The following is a 14,363-nucleotide window of genomic DNA, read 5'->3' on the forward strand; positions in this document are numbered from 1 at the left end:
ATACCAGTTGGCGGATGGAGATTTCCATTGCGATCCACCCTAACCAACAATTTTGTTTTACACATAAAAGTTTTTTAATAATTTTAAAATAAATCCATTTTATGTTTTTTAACATTGATTAAAATATGTCCACCTATTGGATTTTTAGTTTTTAGTCCAAATTGTGGCCATTTATGATTTATCCTCCAAAATTGCTTACTCTCACCAATAGATAATTTTTTTTCACCGTGAAGATTAGCACTTTTTAACCATATTTTTTGCCTTTTAATCAAATGATTCTCTTCTTAGCCATTAAGAAAGGTAAACATGGCCACACTGCTTGCCTTCTTACATTGCACCACTAGTCCATGCATTGTTAGGTAAAGTGCGTCTCCTTTTCTGGACACTTTAGTACCACCTATCAATTGCTTTGTTGACATCCGCTGTAATTGGCCCAACAAGAATCCGGAAAGATATCGTAACATTTCCGGGTCTTTGAAGTATTACGATCACGATAGGTCGACTCCGGAACCGGAAGTGCGTCATTGCACTTCCGGGTCTTCGGAGGAATACGCTATGATTGGCCAACTCCGCAACCGGAAGTGCGTCATTGCACTTCCGAGTCCCCGCCGAGTCCGCACCGGAAGTCTCCATTTGCCAACACTTAAATGAGAGATGTGGACAGCGCGGCTGTAGCTCCAATCCCAGAAGCCGACTTGTTAGTGGAAACGCGTCGGGGGGAGCCAGCCGTGCTGTCATAGGTCCCGGTTTGTACTGCAGACACCCGCGACCGCCCTGTATTTGCTGTTTGTTCGTCCGGAATGTGTAAGTGTACCCTCATTCGTTTTATCATTAAAGTCGAAGGTAATGCACTATAGTCCTCTTCTTTTCTCTGGGTTGCTCTGTCTTGGCATCTCCCCCTGCTTGGAAGCCTACAGATCCCTCCCCACTTCGGAAGCAGCTGATTGTTCCGGTCCATTCCGAGAGCCATCCCTGCCAGCGTGATCAGTTGGGGACTTCTAGACACAACCAAGTACATGCTCACATCTCTCCACATTGTGGTAAGAGTCCACTCCTAACACTGGGTGTCCACATGTGTATATCAGGCCACTGAGAATCACTTTGGATCATTTTTTGGGACGAGGCCCCACCCACCTCCCAACACTCCCTCACCTTCACTCCAATTTGAAAAGAAAGACTTTTTCACAGTTTTTGCACTTTTGTTTTGGACTGAATGCATATGATTTTGGTACAAATCCGGATACCATCCATGTACCTTTTGAACACTTGGTTCATTATTTGTTAGCGCACTTTGGTAATGTTTTCTATATTGCCATCCTCTCACGGTAAGTAGAACATGTTTGTTATTTAAAAAAAACATGAGACATTACAATCACTTTAGTTCACCTTTTAAGAAAAAAAAAAAAAAAAAATAAAACACACATTGTACACCCTCCCCAACCCCTGGTCCATGCTGTGCTTACCTCAGTGGGTGATGAGCTGCCAGTACCCACACAGCTAGCGGTCCAGAGCTGCAATTTTCACTCTTCTGCCCCTATTTTTGAAGTTCTTCTGGGACAGATGAGAGCAATTCTGATTGGTCAGCACTTGCACAGAGCATCACTCTGATCCATCTCAAAAGTGCTGCAGAAAGAAGGGGAAGAACAGCTGGGATTTCAAATCCCCAGAATGCTGCATCGGTTACATGGGCACTGACAGCTCATTACCCACCAGAGTTGCCAACCAACTGTATTTTCAAGGACAGTTTGTTTTTAAAAAAAAAAAAAAATAATAAAATAATAATAATAATAATAATAATAATAATAATAATAAAAACCCTGATTTCTCCATCCATAAAAATCCATGAACAGGAGAACCGGTCCATGAATAGACGACAGCTGTCACTTCATAATGAATGTCTGCGACTGATGCTCTCTCAGTGACTGACCAGCAATGTCCGCTCCCCACTTCCCCCCTTCCTACCCATCTCTTGCTTTCCCCCAACCACCCCCAGTCATCTCTCTCTCCCCCTTCCTACACTTTTCTTCCATCCACCTTTCTCCTCCTCCCATCTCTCTCTCTTCCCCACTTCCTACAACCCCTCCCATCTTCTCCTCCTTCTTACCCCCCCCCCCCCATCTCTCGCTCTTCCCCACTTCCTACAACCCCTCCCATCTTCTCCTCCTTCTTACCCCCCCCCCCCCATCTCTCGCTCTTCCCCACTTCCTACAACCCCTCCCATCTTCTCCTCCTTCTTACCCCCCCCCCCCCCATCTCTCGCTCTTCCCCACTTCCTACAACCCATCCCATCTTCTCCTCCTTCTTACCCCCCCCCCCCATCTCTCGCTCTTCCCCACTTCCTACAACCCATCCCATCTTCTCCTCCTTCTTACCCCCCCCCCCCCCCCCAAATCTCTCGCTCTTCCCCACTTCCTACCTCCCAACCACTCCCTACCCTTCACCCTTCCCCCTTCTTCCTACATCCCCACCCATGCCTCTCTTTCTCCTCCTTCCTACCCATCTCTTGCTCACCCCCACCTATCTTTCTCTCACCCCACCGCCCATATTGCACCCTTCTCTCTCTCTCCTCCTTCTCATTGCCTTACCTCCCTCCCCCATTTCCAGTGTTAGTCATACCCTGGCCACGGCCCACACTGCACACCAAGGGACTTGCTTCTCAGCCCCATCCCAGGTTCCCCCATCTCTCAGTCCTGGCCCTGGTCGCATTGGAGTGGATTTAATAAAACTAGAGTGCGCAAAATCCGGTGCGGCTGAGCATGGTAGCCAATCAGCTTCTAACTTCAACTTGTTCAGATGAAAGCGGATTGGTTTCTGTGCACAGCTGCACCAGATTTTGCACTCTCCAGTTTTAGTAAATGAACCCCAATGTTCAGACTTCTTCATTGTAAATCCGGGCAGATGATTTGTTAAAGTTTGCATATTGTTCATACATGGGTTCTCTTAGCTTCCAATGGGAGTTTCTGTCAAGCTGTAAAAACATCCTCTGTCAGTAAATTTTATTTGTATGTCAGGAAGAAAAACACACACACACACACACACACACACACACACACAAAGCCATGTGGGGGTTGCCAACCCTCCACACAGGTAAGTACAGCCAGGGATTTGGGGGGGGGGGGAGTTAACACCTTGTATGCCAGCAGACTGTACAGCATTATTCATTGCTGGAGTTGTTCTTTAACTGTAGAATGTGATATCACTTGATGACAGCAGGCTCTGCCCTCCATAGAACCCCCTCTCAAGTCTGTGAGGCCTGTAGAAGGACCTGTCATAGGTCTGGATATCAGGGAGATGGTATGACCCGCACCCACTGTACACACAGACCCCCCTCAGAGCGGGCACAGATGGACCGTTCCCGTCCTATATTCCGCAGTGTGGTGTCTCGCACACTCACCCCAGGTTCATGGCCTCCGCTCCCCTCACTCTCTCATTCAGAGCCCGCGGTGTGGTGCCGCGCTCTCTTTCAGCCTGTTCTCTCCGCAACCGGCCTCAGTCATCCTGAGCTCAGCACTTCCCGGACTCCCCACTGTATACCCTGGTTGCTGCCACGGTTTAAACACACCCCGTGCTATTGGAGAACCTTTCAGCCAATCGGGGCCTGCGTTACTTGCTGGGTGACAGGGAGGAAGTGTACAATCAGCTGCCGGGTTGGCTGCTAGCCAGGAGCTGTTGAGCACCCGGGTGCCATATTTGAGAAGGGCAGATTGTGGTGTACAGTATTGTTATTTCAGGTGTCACACTTCCCAACCAGAAGTGATTTCACGTAGAATGGTAATGGCAGGTCATTCATTCATTGTGCATGCCTTTTATTCTGTAGGCTGGATAGAAATAAAATATTATTGTCCACCTTTGTATAAAGTGGAATGATGGCAAGATAATAAAATAACATATGGTGTAGTCTGTCACTAATCCATTCAAGGCTCCATTCACACAATGCGTTTTTTAATTTTTTATTTTTTGCAAAAATGCAGGACATTATTTCCTATGGAACACATTCATATCAATGCATTTTTGTGCTTATGCAATTTTGGAAAAGGTCAGCGACTTTTTAAAATGTAAAACGCTGCTTTTTTTTTGCTTTTTTTGGTTCAATAGACTTCAATGGAGAAGCTGCAGAAAAGCATGTAGTGTGTTTTTACTGCGATTTTGCGCTTTTTAATCTACCCAACAACAAATTTGCCAAAATCGCAAAAAGCCCTGCAGAAATGCTCAAAAGTAAACTGTATAGGTGTGAATGGAGCCCAAACCAAGAAACAAAATTGCAGTATAGCAGGCCATAGATGTGGTGGCTGCATTCGTTTTCCTAGCTAAATAAGAAAAATCAATATTAAACCCAAAACCGAAAATGTAATATATTGCAGCTTCCTAATCAATAGATGTGATGGCTGCATTAGTTTTATTTTATTTGCCTCTTCCCTCTGTTTTCACCTGGTGATCTGGTGAGTTAGGGTCCTTTCACACGGGGAGGACCGTTTTCTGATCCGCTCCGGCACTTTTTTTTTTTTTTTACGGACACGGATGACACTTGTGTCATCCGGTCCGTATGTCCGTTTATCATCCCATCCGTTTGCGGAAGATAAACGGAGATAGGCCTCTTTCACACGGGCGTTCCGTATGTCCGTATATCACCCCATTAGTTTGCGGGTGATATACGGACATAATGCATATCAATGGGATTGGGGATGTCAGCGGATGACCATCCGCTGACATCCGATTTTCATCCTTTCAGTTCTGTTCTGTTTTTTGGAACGGAACAGAACCCTATTTTTCTTCCATTTAAAAAACAGAAAGGATGCAAAATCAGATGTCAGCGGTGTCATCCGCAATCCCATAGACATCATTATGTCCGTATATCATCCGCAAACGGATGGGATGATATGCGGACATACGGAGCGGATGACACAAGTGTGATCCGTGTCCGTAAAAAAAAAAAAAAAGTGCCGGAGCGGATCGCAATACGGTCCGCTCCGTGTGAAAGAGGTCTTAATGTATGTCAATGGGATTGCGGATGTCAGCGGATGACATCCGTTTTTGCGTCCGTTCCATTTTTTTAAACGGGAAAAAAATAGGGTTCTCTTATATTCAAAAAAACTGAACTAATCGGAAAGGACACAAACCAGATGTCAGCGGATGGTCATCCGCTGACATCCGCAATCCCATTGACATGCATTATGTCCGTATTCCATCCGCAAAAAAATGGGATGAAATACGGACAGCTCCAAAACAATATGGTGATGCCACCTTTCTCCTGCGCTTAGAATCCAAGCTCCCCGACCACACTTCCCACGTGACTCACATATGGCGTCTCGGAGTCTTGCTGCCCTAAAGGACTGGGGTAGTCCAACAGTACTACAAACATAAGAAAACAAAGAAGGGCGCACCGACCTAGCGCATTATCCTCAATAGTATGGCTTTATTAATAAATCATAAAAATGGCTACTCACAAACAGAAGTTAAAAATGATCATATCAGACTCAATCGCTTGAGTGTCGGGAATAGTCCATGTCCTTAGTCCTGTTGAGATGACGGCTGACGCGTTTCGAGGCTTAGCCTCTTCCTCAGAGTTCTTCTTTGTTTTCTTATGTTTATGAAATACGGACATACAGAGCGCCCGTGTGAAAGGATCCTAACATACCTCCTGTATTAGACATAACTAGTTGAGGACATGTTACACATGCCCAAAAAAAGTCATCAAAGTACACACGGCATTCGTAGCGCATCCAGTCCTTCTGTGCCTCCAGAAATTCTCAGCTCTTCGTTTATCAACACTATTCAAAAAAATAGAGAGAAACAAAGTAACTTACAAAGTAACATTGATAGTTTTGTATCTACTGTTTCCTTCATCTACTGATCAAAGCAGTAACTAAAATAATTGCATTTCCATGTTCTGTGTACTGTGGGAGACCGGAGATAGTGAATGCAGGTTCTGGGTTTAGTAACACTTTAAATTTCCCACTCTTCCAAGAACATTATACTCCCTATTTTACATATAAAGAATTGATTTCTAACAAATATCAAAAATGTATCACTTGGTAGCACTTTTCTGTCCTCGCTACATGTTTCCCTGTGTGTAACTCGACATGCAGCAAAACCCTCCTATTTTACACTAAGCCAGACTGAGTGTAATCTTGAAGCTTTATTAACAAAACAGGGTGGTGAAAAATATTAGGAAAAACAGATAAAAGACAATATAATCAGTAAATGAAATATACAGAAATACAATGAACAAGTTAGGCTCCATGTACACGGGACGTTGTAAATGGCCGTTTAGGAGCAGTTGGGCGTTTTTTTCAGAAGCCCCTGAACCCATCTACATTTTATCTTATCTGTCCATGTACACAGGGTCGTTTACAGTCATTTGCGGGCAGTTGAGTTCAGGGACGTTTTTTGGAACTAAATTATTTGCGTTCGAATGTGTGTTTCCCGGCGTTTCAAATGCAGAAACGCGGCCGAACGTGACCAAACGGGACCGAACGTGATGAACGTACGTTCAGCCACGTTATACGTTTTTTTTCTTCCATTCAAAATCAATGATTCCCTATGGGAGCCTATTGATTTGAATGGAAGTCGCACCGCAAGTCGGATCAGGATGATCCGACTTGCGGCGCGACTTGCACTGTGAGAATCTTGAGGGGGAACTCCATGTCAAAAATGGGAAAAAAATTGCGTGGGGGTCCCCCCCAGGTTCCAAACCCGGTCCTTCGGGTCTGGTATGGAATTTGAGGGTAGCCCCATGCCAAAAAAAATGGCGTGGGGTCCCCCCCAAAATCCATACCAGACCCTTATCCGAGCATGCAGCCCGGTAGGGCAGGAAGGGGGAGGGGATGAGCGAGCGGCCCCACCCCCCCCTGGACCATAACAGGCCACATGCCCTCAACATGGGGGGGGTGTTGGTGCTTTGGGGCAGGGGGAGCTATGCACCCCCACCTCAAAGCACCTTGCCCCCATGTTGATGAGGACAAGGGCCTCATCCCCACAACCCTGGCCGGTGGTTGTGGGGGTCTGCGGGCAGGGGGCTCATCGGAATTTGGAAGGGGGTCCCCCCAGATCCCGGACCCCCTCCCTATGTGAATGGGTATGGGGTTCACTGTACCCCTTCCCATTCACCCCATAAAAGGCAGTGTATGTAAACAGGGCCGCTGATAGGCCAGTACAACTGGCCCTGTTGTACTGGGCCCTGTGTCTTCAGCTCAGCAGGGGGGCCCGGGCAGCTTAAGAGACAGTCTGAAGTCTTCGGGTAAATGCCTGCATCAATGGCAGAGCTCCCAGAACGTCCAAGTCCCGCCTGTCAAAATGATTGGTTGCTGGGCCCGCCTAGCATCCCAGCAACCAATCAGGTGCATGGAGACCCCGGGATAAGGAAGCTGTAACTTCTTGTCTTGAGCTGCTCCACCTCCACATTTGCTGCACTTCCCACTGACAACGGAAGGGCTGGGAGTGTGAGGAGACATGCTATCTGGACGGGACAACTAATGTAAGTGAGAAGAGCTCCTGCCATAGCTGCACACAGAGGAGGGGGGGGGGGGTCACACAGGTCTATTTTAGAAGGAGAGGGAGGACAGGCTTCCCCAGAGCTATGTACACTGCAACCACACCACCCACAGTACTTGTACTATGCCTGCAGTCTCTAAATGTCTCCTGTATGATGCCTGCACTCTCTAAATGTCTCCTGTATGATGCCTGCAGTCTCTTAATGTCTCCTGTATGATGCCTGCACTCTCCAAATGTCTCCTGTATGATGCCTGCAGTCTCTTAATGTCTCCTGTATGATGCCTGCAGTCTCTTAATGTCTCCTGTATGATGCCTGCAGTCTCTTAATGTCTCCTGTATGATGCCTGCAGTCTCTTAATGTCTCCTGTATGATGCCTGCCGTCTCTGGCTGTCTCCTGTATGATGCCTGCACTCTCTGGTTGTCTCCTGTAGCATGTTTTCAGTCTCTGTTGCAAGAGAGAGCTCGGGGGGTGACACCATGGTTTACCGCACCAGGTGACACCAACCCTAGTGACTCTTACTAGCAGGGGTGTGATTGCCATTTTTGGGCCCCTCTCTGACCTCTGTGCTGGTGCGAGTGGAGGGTTTTTTTTTGTTAGATATTTCGGACGCATGTGTATTCCGGGCCCAATCCTTATGGTGGCTCAATTTCAGGTCCCGGCTGCCTGCCGCCTATTTTCTTCCCTTGCAGAGTGATCTTCCTCCGCTCAGCTCTGAGTTAGGCCCGAGACAGAGAGCGAGTGGCTGTGCGGCGGGCAGAAGCAGCTGATTGTCCGTTGTGAGTTTTATACTGCATTGCACTGCACATATTTACTATGGATGCCAATATGGCATGGTGTGGTGATTGTACTGCGCTCTGCACATATTTACTATGAATGGCATGGCGTGGTATGATAAATTATCACTTGAAGACAAACCTGCACTTTGTTTCAAGGCGGGGTCTGGGGAGGGGCCAGGGGTGGGGCTGAAGGGGGCCCCGTCAGGTAGGCTGTACGGGGCCCCATGATTTCTATCAGCGGCCCTGTATGTAAATAACGACAGGAGACGTTTTGGAAAGTTTATTAAAAATCTTCATCTGTTCTTCTCTGCTCTGGTCTTCTCCCTCTCCTGGTCTTTTGCTCTCGTGCTCTTTTGCTGTCCGCTCTTCTGCTCTTTTGCTGTCTGCTCTTTTGCTGTCTGCTCTTCTCTTCTTCTTCTTCCTCCGGTCCTCCTCCGACGATGTCTCCGGTGATTATGCCGGTCTCCGGTCTCTGCAGCTTGTTATATAGTCATTGTAGGCGTGGCCCCCGATGACGTCATCGGGAGGCCCCGCCCCCTCATGTCACAGACTACGTCATCTGTGAAGAACAGATGAAGATTTTTAATAAACTTTCCAAAATGTCTCCTGTCGTTACTTACATACACTGCCTTTTATGGGGTGAATGGGTAGGGGTACAGTGTACCCCATCCCCATTCACATAGGGAGGGGGTCCGGGATCTGGGGGGCCCCTTGTTAAAGGGGGCTTCCAGATTCTGATGAGCCCCCTGCCCGCAGACCCCCACAACCACCGACCAGGGTTGTGGGGATGAGGCCCTTGTCCTCATCAACATGGGGGCAAGGTGCTTTGGGGTGGGGCTGCTCGCTCGTCCCCTCCCCCTTCCTGCCCTACCGGGCTGCATGCTCGGATAAGGGTCTGGTATGGGTTTTGGGGGGACCCCCACGCCGTTTTTTTCGGCGTGGGGCTACCCTCAAATTCCATGGAAAATTTTGGGCAGTTTTGGGACTTTACATGAGACACCGGCGAGCACTGCACAGTGTCTCCATCACTGTATATAACAGAACTGAAGAGAAAAAGGGGATTAAATGAGGTGTGTGTGTGTGTGTCGGGCCGAAGGGCCTGGTTTGGAACCTGGGGGGGACCCCCACGCAGTTTCTTTCCCATTTTTGGCGTGGAGTTCCCCCTCAAGATTCTCACAGCACAAGTCGCTCCGCAAGTCGGATCATCCTGATCCGACTTGCGGTGCGACTTCCATTCAAATCAATAGGCTCCCATAGGGAACCATTGATTTTGAATGGAGGCAGAAAAAACGCTGCTAAAAGCAACGTGGCCAAACGTGCAATAACGCAAATGAAAAAAGCTACTGAAAGCACGTTTAACAGCTGCTTTTTCCCGGCGTCAGAACTAGCTTTGCAGCACGTTTTTTCTAACGTCCCGTGTACATGGAGCCTAAGGCTGTAGATGGCAATAAGTTAGGCCTCATGTAGACTGCAGCTGCTAAACTCACGTTTAAGAGCAGTTGGGCATTTTTTTCAGCAGTCTCTGAACTCTCCTCAACGTTATCTTATGTGTACAAGTACACTCAGTCGTTTACAGTAGTTTAGAGGCAGTTGAGTTTACTGATGTTTTTTGAAAGCAGATAAATTGCATTCAAGACGGTAGTTTACTGGCATTTCACATCCCAAATGCTTGTAACTGCTTGTAAATGTTACGAAACAGCAGTAAGCCGCATCAAGCATTTTTTTTTGACATGTCAAAATCAATGGTTCCCTTTGAGAGCGGTCTTAACTTATCCAACTTTCAGCCCATTGATTTGATTAAAAGTCGCATCCAAGTCGGATCAGGATGATCTGACTTGTGGTGCGACTTGTGCTGAGGATCTTAAATGGGAACCCTTCACCGAAATAAAAAAAGAAAAAAAAACGGCGTGGAGTCTCCCCAAGAGCTATACCAGTCTCAAAGGGCCTATTGAGACTGGTATGGATCTTGAAAAGGAACCCCATTCCAAAATGGAAAAAAAATGGCATGGGGTCCCCCTCAAGATCATACCAGGTGACGTCACCAATAGATCCTGCTCCTTGTGACTGCACGTGGGGCACAAGGGGTCAGTCTCATTGTGATGTCACTGGATGGCCACGCCCCATTGCTTTATAAGAACCAACAGAGAGCGGAGCTGCACAACGATGGGGGACAGCGTCGGAAGAGGACTGAGTTGGCGGTGGAGAAGACAGCAGTGGCGGAGAAGACCGGAGGAAAAACACAGAATGAAGAAGACTGGAGGGAGATTTTTAATAAAGGACTTGTCAAAACCATCTCTTGCTTTTATTTATACTACACTACCTTTTTTTGCGGTGAATGGGTACCCCATACTCATTCACATGGGGGGCGGGATCTGAGAGCCAGAGGTGGGGGACTTGAGTCACATGACTTGACTTAAGTCAGACTTAAGTCACCAGTTTGAGGACTTGAGACTTGCTTGGCTAAAATTAATAAAAGACTCAACTTGACTTTGACTTGGTATTCATGACTTGAGACTTGACTTTGACTTGAGACATACGACTCAAAATGACTTTACTTTTTTAAGTTATTAAATATTTGCATTTTCTCAAGATATGTTAAAGCAAAATTAATGTGCCTGTTATGTTTCTGACACCACAGTCACCTCAGTGTGTTCTGATTTTTAGGACACTGGCTGTTTAACAATGGAAATACTTAACATGTTTTTAGTGACTGTGGTGTTGAAACATGACCGGACGAAGGATTTTGAGCTGTTTGGGCATTCAAAGTGTTTCTTTAATATGCCAAGAAAAAAGCACTAAGCAGTTTTGTTAATGTTGAAAATAAAACAAAACCTTTCCTGACCACTGACCTTTAACTGATTTAAAGGTGAAAATTGAGGTAGATCAGTATTTTGACTTGATTTGTGACTTGACCAAAATAAATGACTTGACTTGACTTGCTTGACTTCTAGCAGGGACTTTACTTGACTTGCTTGCTTTTCGCCACAGTAACTTGGGACTTGCTTGAGACTTGAAGGTTAAGACTTAAGACTTGCTTGTGACTTGCACATGTGTGACTTACTCCCATGTCTGCTGGGAGCCCCTTTGTTAAAAGGGGGCCTCCAGATTCCGATAAGCCCCCTGCTCGCATCAACATGGGGACAAGGTGCTTTGGGGTGGGGGGCGCAGAGCCCCCCTGCCCCAAAGCAACCACTCCCCCCATGTTGAGTGCATGTGGCCTAGTATGGTCCAGGAGAGGAGGGGCACTGGCTCAGCCCCCCCTTTCCTGATCTGCTGGGCTGCATGTTCGGATAAGAGTCTGGTACTGATGTTGGGGAGGGGACCCCACGACAATTTTATTTACGTTTTGGCGTGGGGTTTCCCTTCAAGATCCTGATCCTGATGAGCCAACTTGAATGTGGCTTCTATTCAAATCACTGGGCTGAAAGTCAAATCAGTTAAGACGGCTACTAATAGTGTTGGTAGTGGCTCTGCAGCTCATTTTTTCTACGCCCTGTGTGCATTAGGCCTAATTCTCAACATCAATGCTACGTTTGGGGGATACAAGCGTATGCAAGTTTCAGTCCCAACATGTGCTCTGATATTTGGTTCCTTCTTTTAGTCTCTAAGATGGAGTCTGAGTTCCCAGGATGCACCTGTTTCTCTTTGTTAGACTGAAGAATGATGGGAACGTTTTTTAAAGGCGAACAGTTCCTGGTTTCTGCATAAACACATCTGATATTGCAGACAAAACATCAAAGTGTAATTCAGGCAAAAACTAACTAAAAACTAAGCCTAACCCTGTAAAGCAAAAATCGCAGTATTTACCTATTCTGCAGCCGATCCGGTCCGGTTTCCAGTGGCGGATGCTGTGTGCAGGGAAGGACCCAGAACAGCTGTGAAATGGCTGGGAAACTATGTCACCCATAGAGTTACTATGGGGCTTGTGTTGTTGGCTGTGCCTCCTGCACCTCCTGCACCAGCCTCCACACCAAAGCCGCCCCTGACAGCTGATGCTGGGACCGGACCAGATCGGCTTCAAAATAGGTAAGTATAGCGTTTTTTTTTCTTTACAGGGTTAGCTAGATTAGGTTTAGAATGTGGGAGAGAGCAGGTTTAGCATTAGGTGTTGCCTGAACTTCTACTTTAACCAGTTCCCGATTGCCGCCGCAGTTTTACTGCGTCAGGCTGGCCCTCCTGCGTGAACTGACCTAGCTCTATGTCGGTCGCACACCTGCAGCTAGGCGCGAGCGCGCGCCACCGGCCACCTGTGATCGCTCCCCGCTGAGAGAGAAGGATGGTCAACCATTGTAAATACAGCTGACCGTTCTCTCTGGATTGATCACAGAGCGCCTGTGATCCTTCTGTATAGGATCACAGCCGTTCTCCTCCTCCCCCCTCCTCCCAGCCGGAGTGCACGTGACTGACGGCGATAAAAGATCGGAGATAATAAGGTAGAGGCATTGGTTTACATTAACCCTTACACACTGTAGCTATGCTGAACACTCCGATCTGTCACTCCCTGTCACTATGGAGATCCGCCCGCTGTGTTTACACACAGCGGGCGGATCTCCAGACTCAATCCCAGACGATCGGGTAAGAGCAGCGGCGATCGCCGCTGCTCCTCCCCTGGCCCGACTCCCGCTGTGAATGAAAACAGCGGGAGCGCGCTTCCGGCGGCGCGCAAGTGCCGCCTACAGGGGGAGGAGTCCAGCGACGTAGGTCTACGTCGCTGGACGGGATCGTGGCAAAGTGCCGCAGTAGCCTCCATGTGAGCGGAGGTAAAGTGGTTAATAGACGTAGACCCAGACTCAGGATCAAGCCCGCAAGTGTTCCATAATAGGAAGTGACGTTCTTTGGTAGCACACCAAAAAGAGGAGGAGCCAGGAGTGTCTACACACAGAGCAGCTACGTATAACATGTTTGTTATTTTTTTTTTTCTAAATAAGGTTTGCAATCACTAAGGTTTGCAATTGCGCGGTTGTGCGATGCTGTACCTAAATAAAATTTATGTCCTTTTTTTCCCACAAATAGAGCTTTATTTTGGTGGTATTTGATAACCTCTGTGATTTTTATTTTTTTGCGCTATAAACAAAATAGAGCAACAATTTAAAAAAAAAACAATATTTTTTCACATTTTGATATATAACACTCCTAAAAAAAATAAATAAAAAAAAAATCGAAATTTTTTAACATGTTAGGCCAATTTGATTTCTGCTACATATTTTGGTAAAAAAAAATCGCAATAAGCGTATTTTGATTGGTTTGCACAAAAGTTATCGCGTATACTAACTACGGGAAAGATTTATGTCATTTATATTGTTTTTTTTTTTTTTTTTACTAGTAATGGCAGCGATCTGCGTTTTTTAGCGGGACTGTGACATTGCGGCAGACAGATCGGACCCCTAACTGACATTTTTGACACTTTGGGGGGACCAGTGACATTACTACAGTAATCAGTGCTAAAAATATACACCCTTACTGTAATAATGACACTGGCAGGGAAGGGGTTAACACAGTGGGTGATCAAGGGGTTAAATGTGTACCTAGGGGTGTGTTTATAACTGTATGGGGGTGGGGCTTATGGAATGACCATAGAGACCTGTGATCCTATATAGAAGGATCACAGGCGCTCTGTGATCATTCCAGAAAGAAGTACGATCGCGGTGTCAGGCGGCGATCGGAGCCGCCTGCCCCGTGCATCGGAGTACCCGCTGCCAAGTCTGCTCCCCCCCCTAACCGCAGGCGCGCAATCGACGTAGGTCAACGCACAGGAGGGGCTGCCTGCCGCAGTAAACTGCAGCGGGCAATCATTAAGTATTTAAGTAAATAACATTGATTATCTTACAAGGGCATCTAAATTTCAGTGGGATATATTAGGAAGCAAGTAATGTTGTCTCTGAAGTTGATGTGCTGAAAGCAGAAATAATGGGCGATGCGGTTTGTTGTGTATGGGGCTACTTAGCAGCAGACCAGTCAGGGTGCCCATGCTGACCCGTGTCCACAGCCAAAAGCATCTACAATGGGCACATAAGCTTTAGAACTGGAACACAGAGCAATGGAAGAAGGTGGCATAGACTAATGGATCACATTTTCTTTTACAATATGCACATGG

The 14,363-nt window shown here is 46.9% G+C and overlaps 1 protein-coding gene across 1 annotated transcript in view; it reads right to left on the reverse strand.

The window, feature by feature from the left end:
* The window catches only part of CCDC66 (coiled-coil domain containing 66), a gene marked incomplete at its 5' end in the record, with an annotated part of 189,354 nt that overhangs the window by 147,927 nt on the left and 27,064 nt on the right, over positions 1 to 14,363 (reverse strand). Inside the window, 3 exon segments of the mRNA XM_082266270.1 lie at positions 3,395 to 3,480; positions 3,482 to 3,493; positions 3,497 to 3,568. Of these exon segments, the coding sequence (XP_082122396.1) occupies positions 3,395 to 3,480; positions 3,482 to 3,493; positions 3,497 to 3,568 (170 nt within the window).

This window comes from Pelophylax lessonae (assembly GCF_965119305.1).
Source record: "Pelophylax lessonae genome assembly, chromosome: 8".
In the NCBI taxonomy this organism is placed as follows: domain Eukaryota; kingdom Metazoa; phylum Chordata; class Amphibia; order Anura; family Ranidae; genus Pelophylax; species Pelophylax lessonae.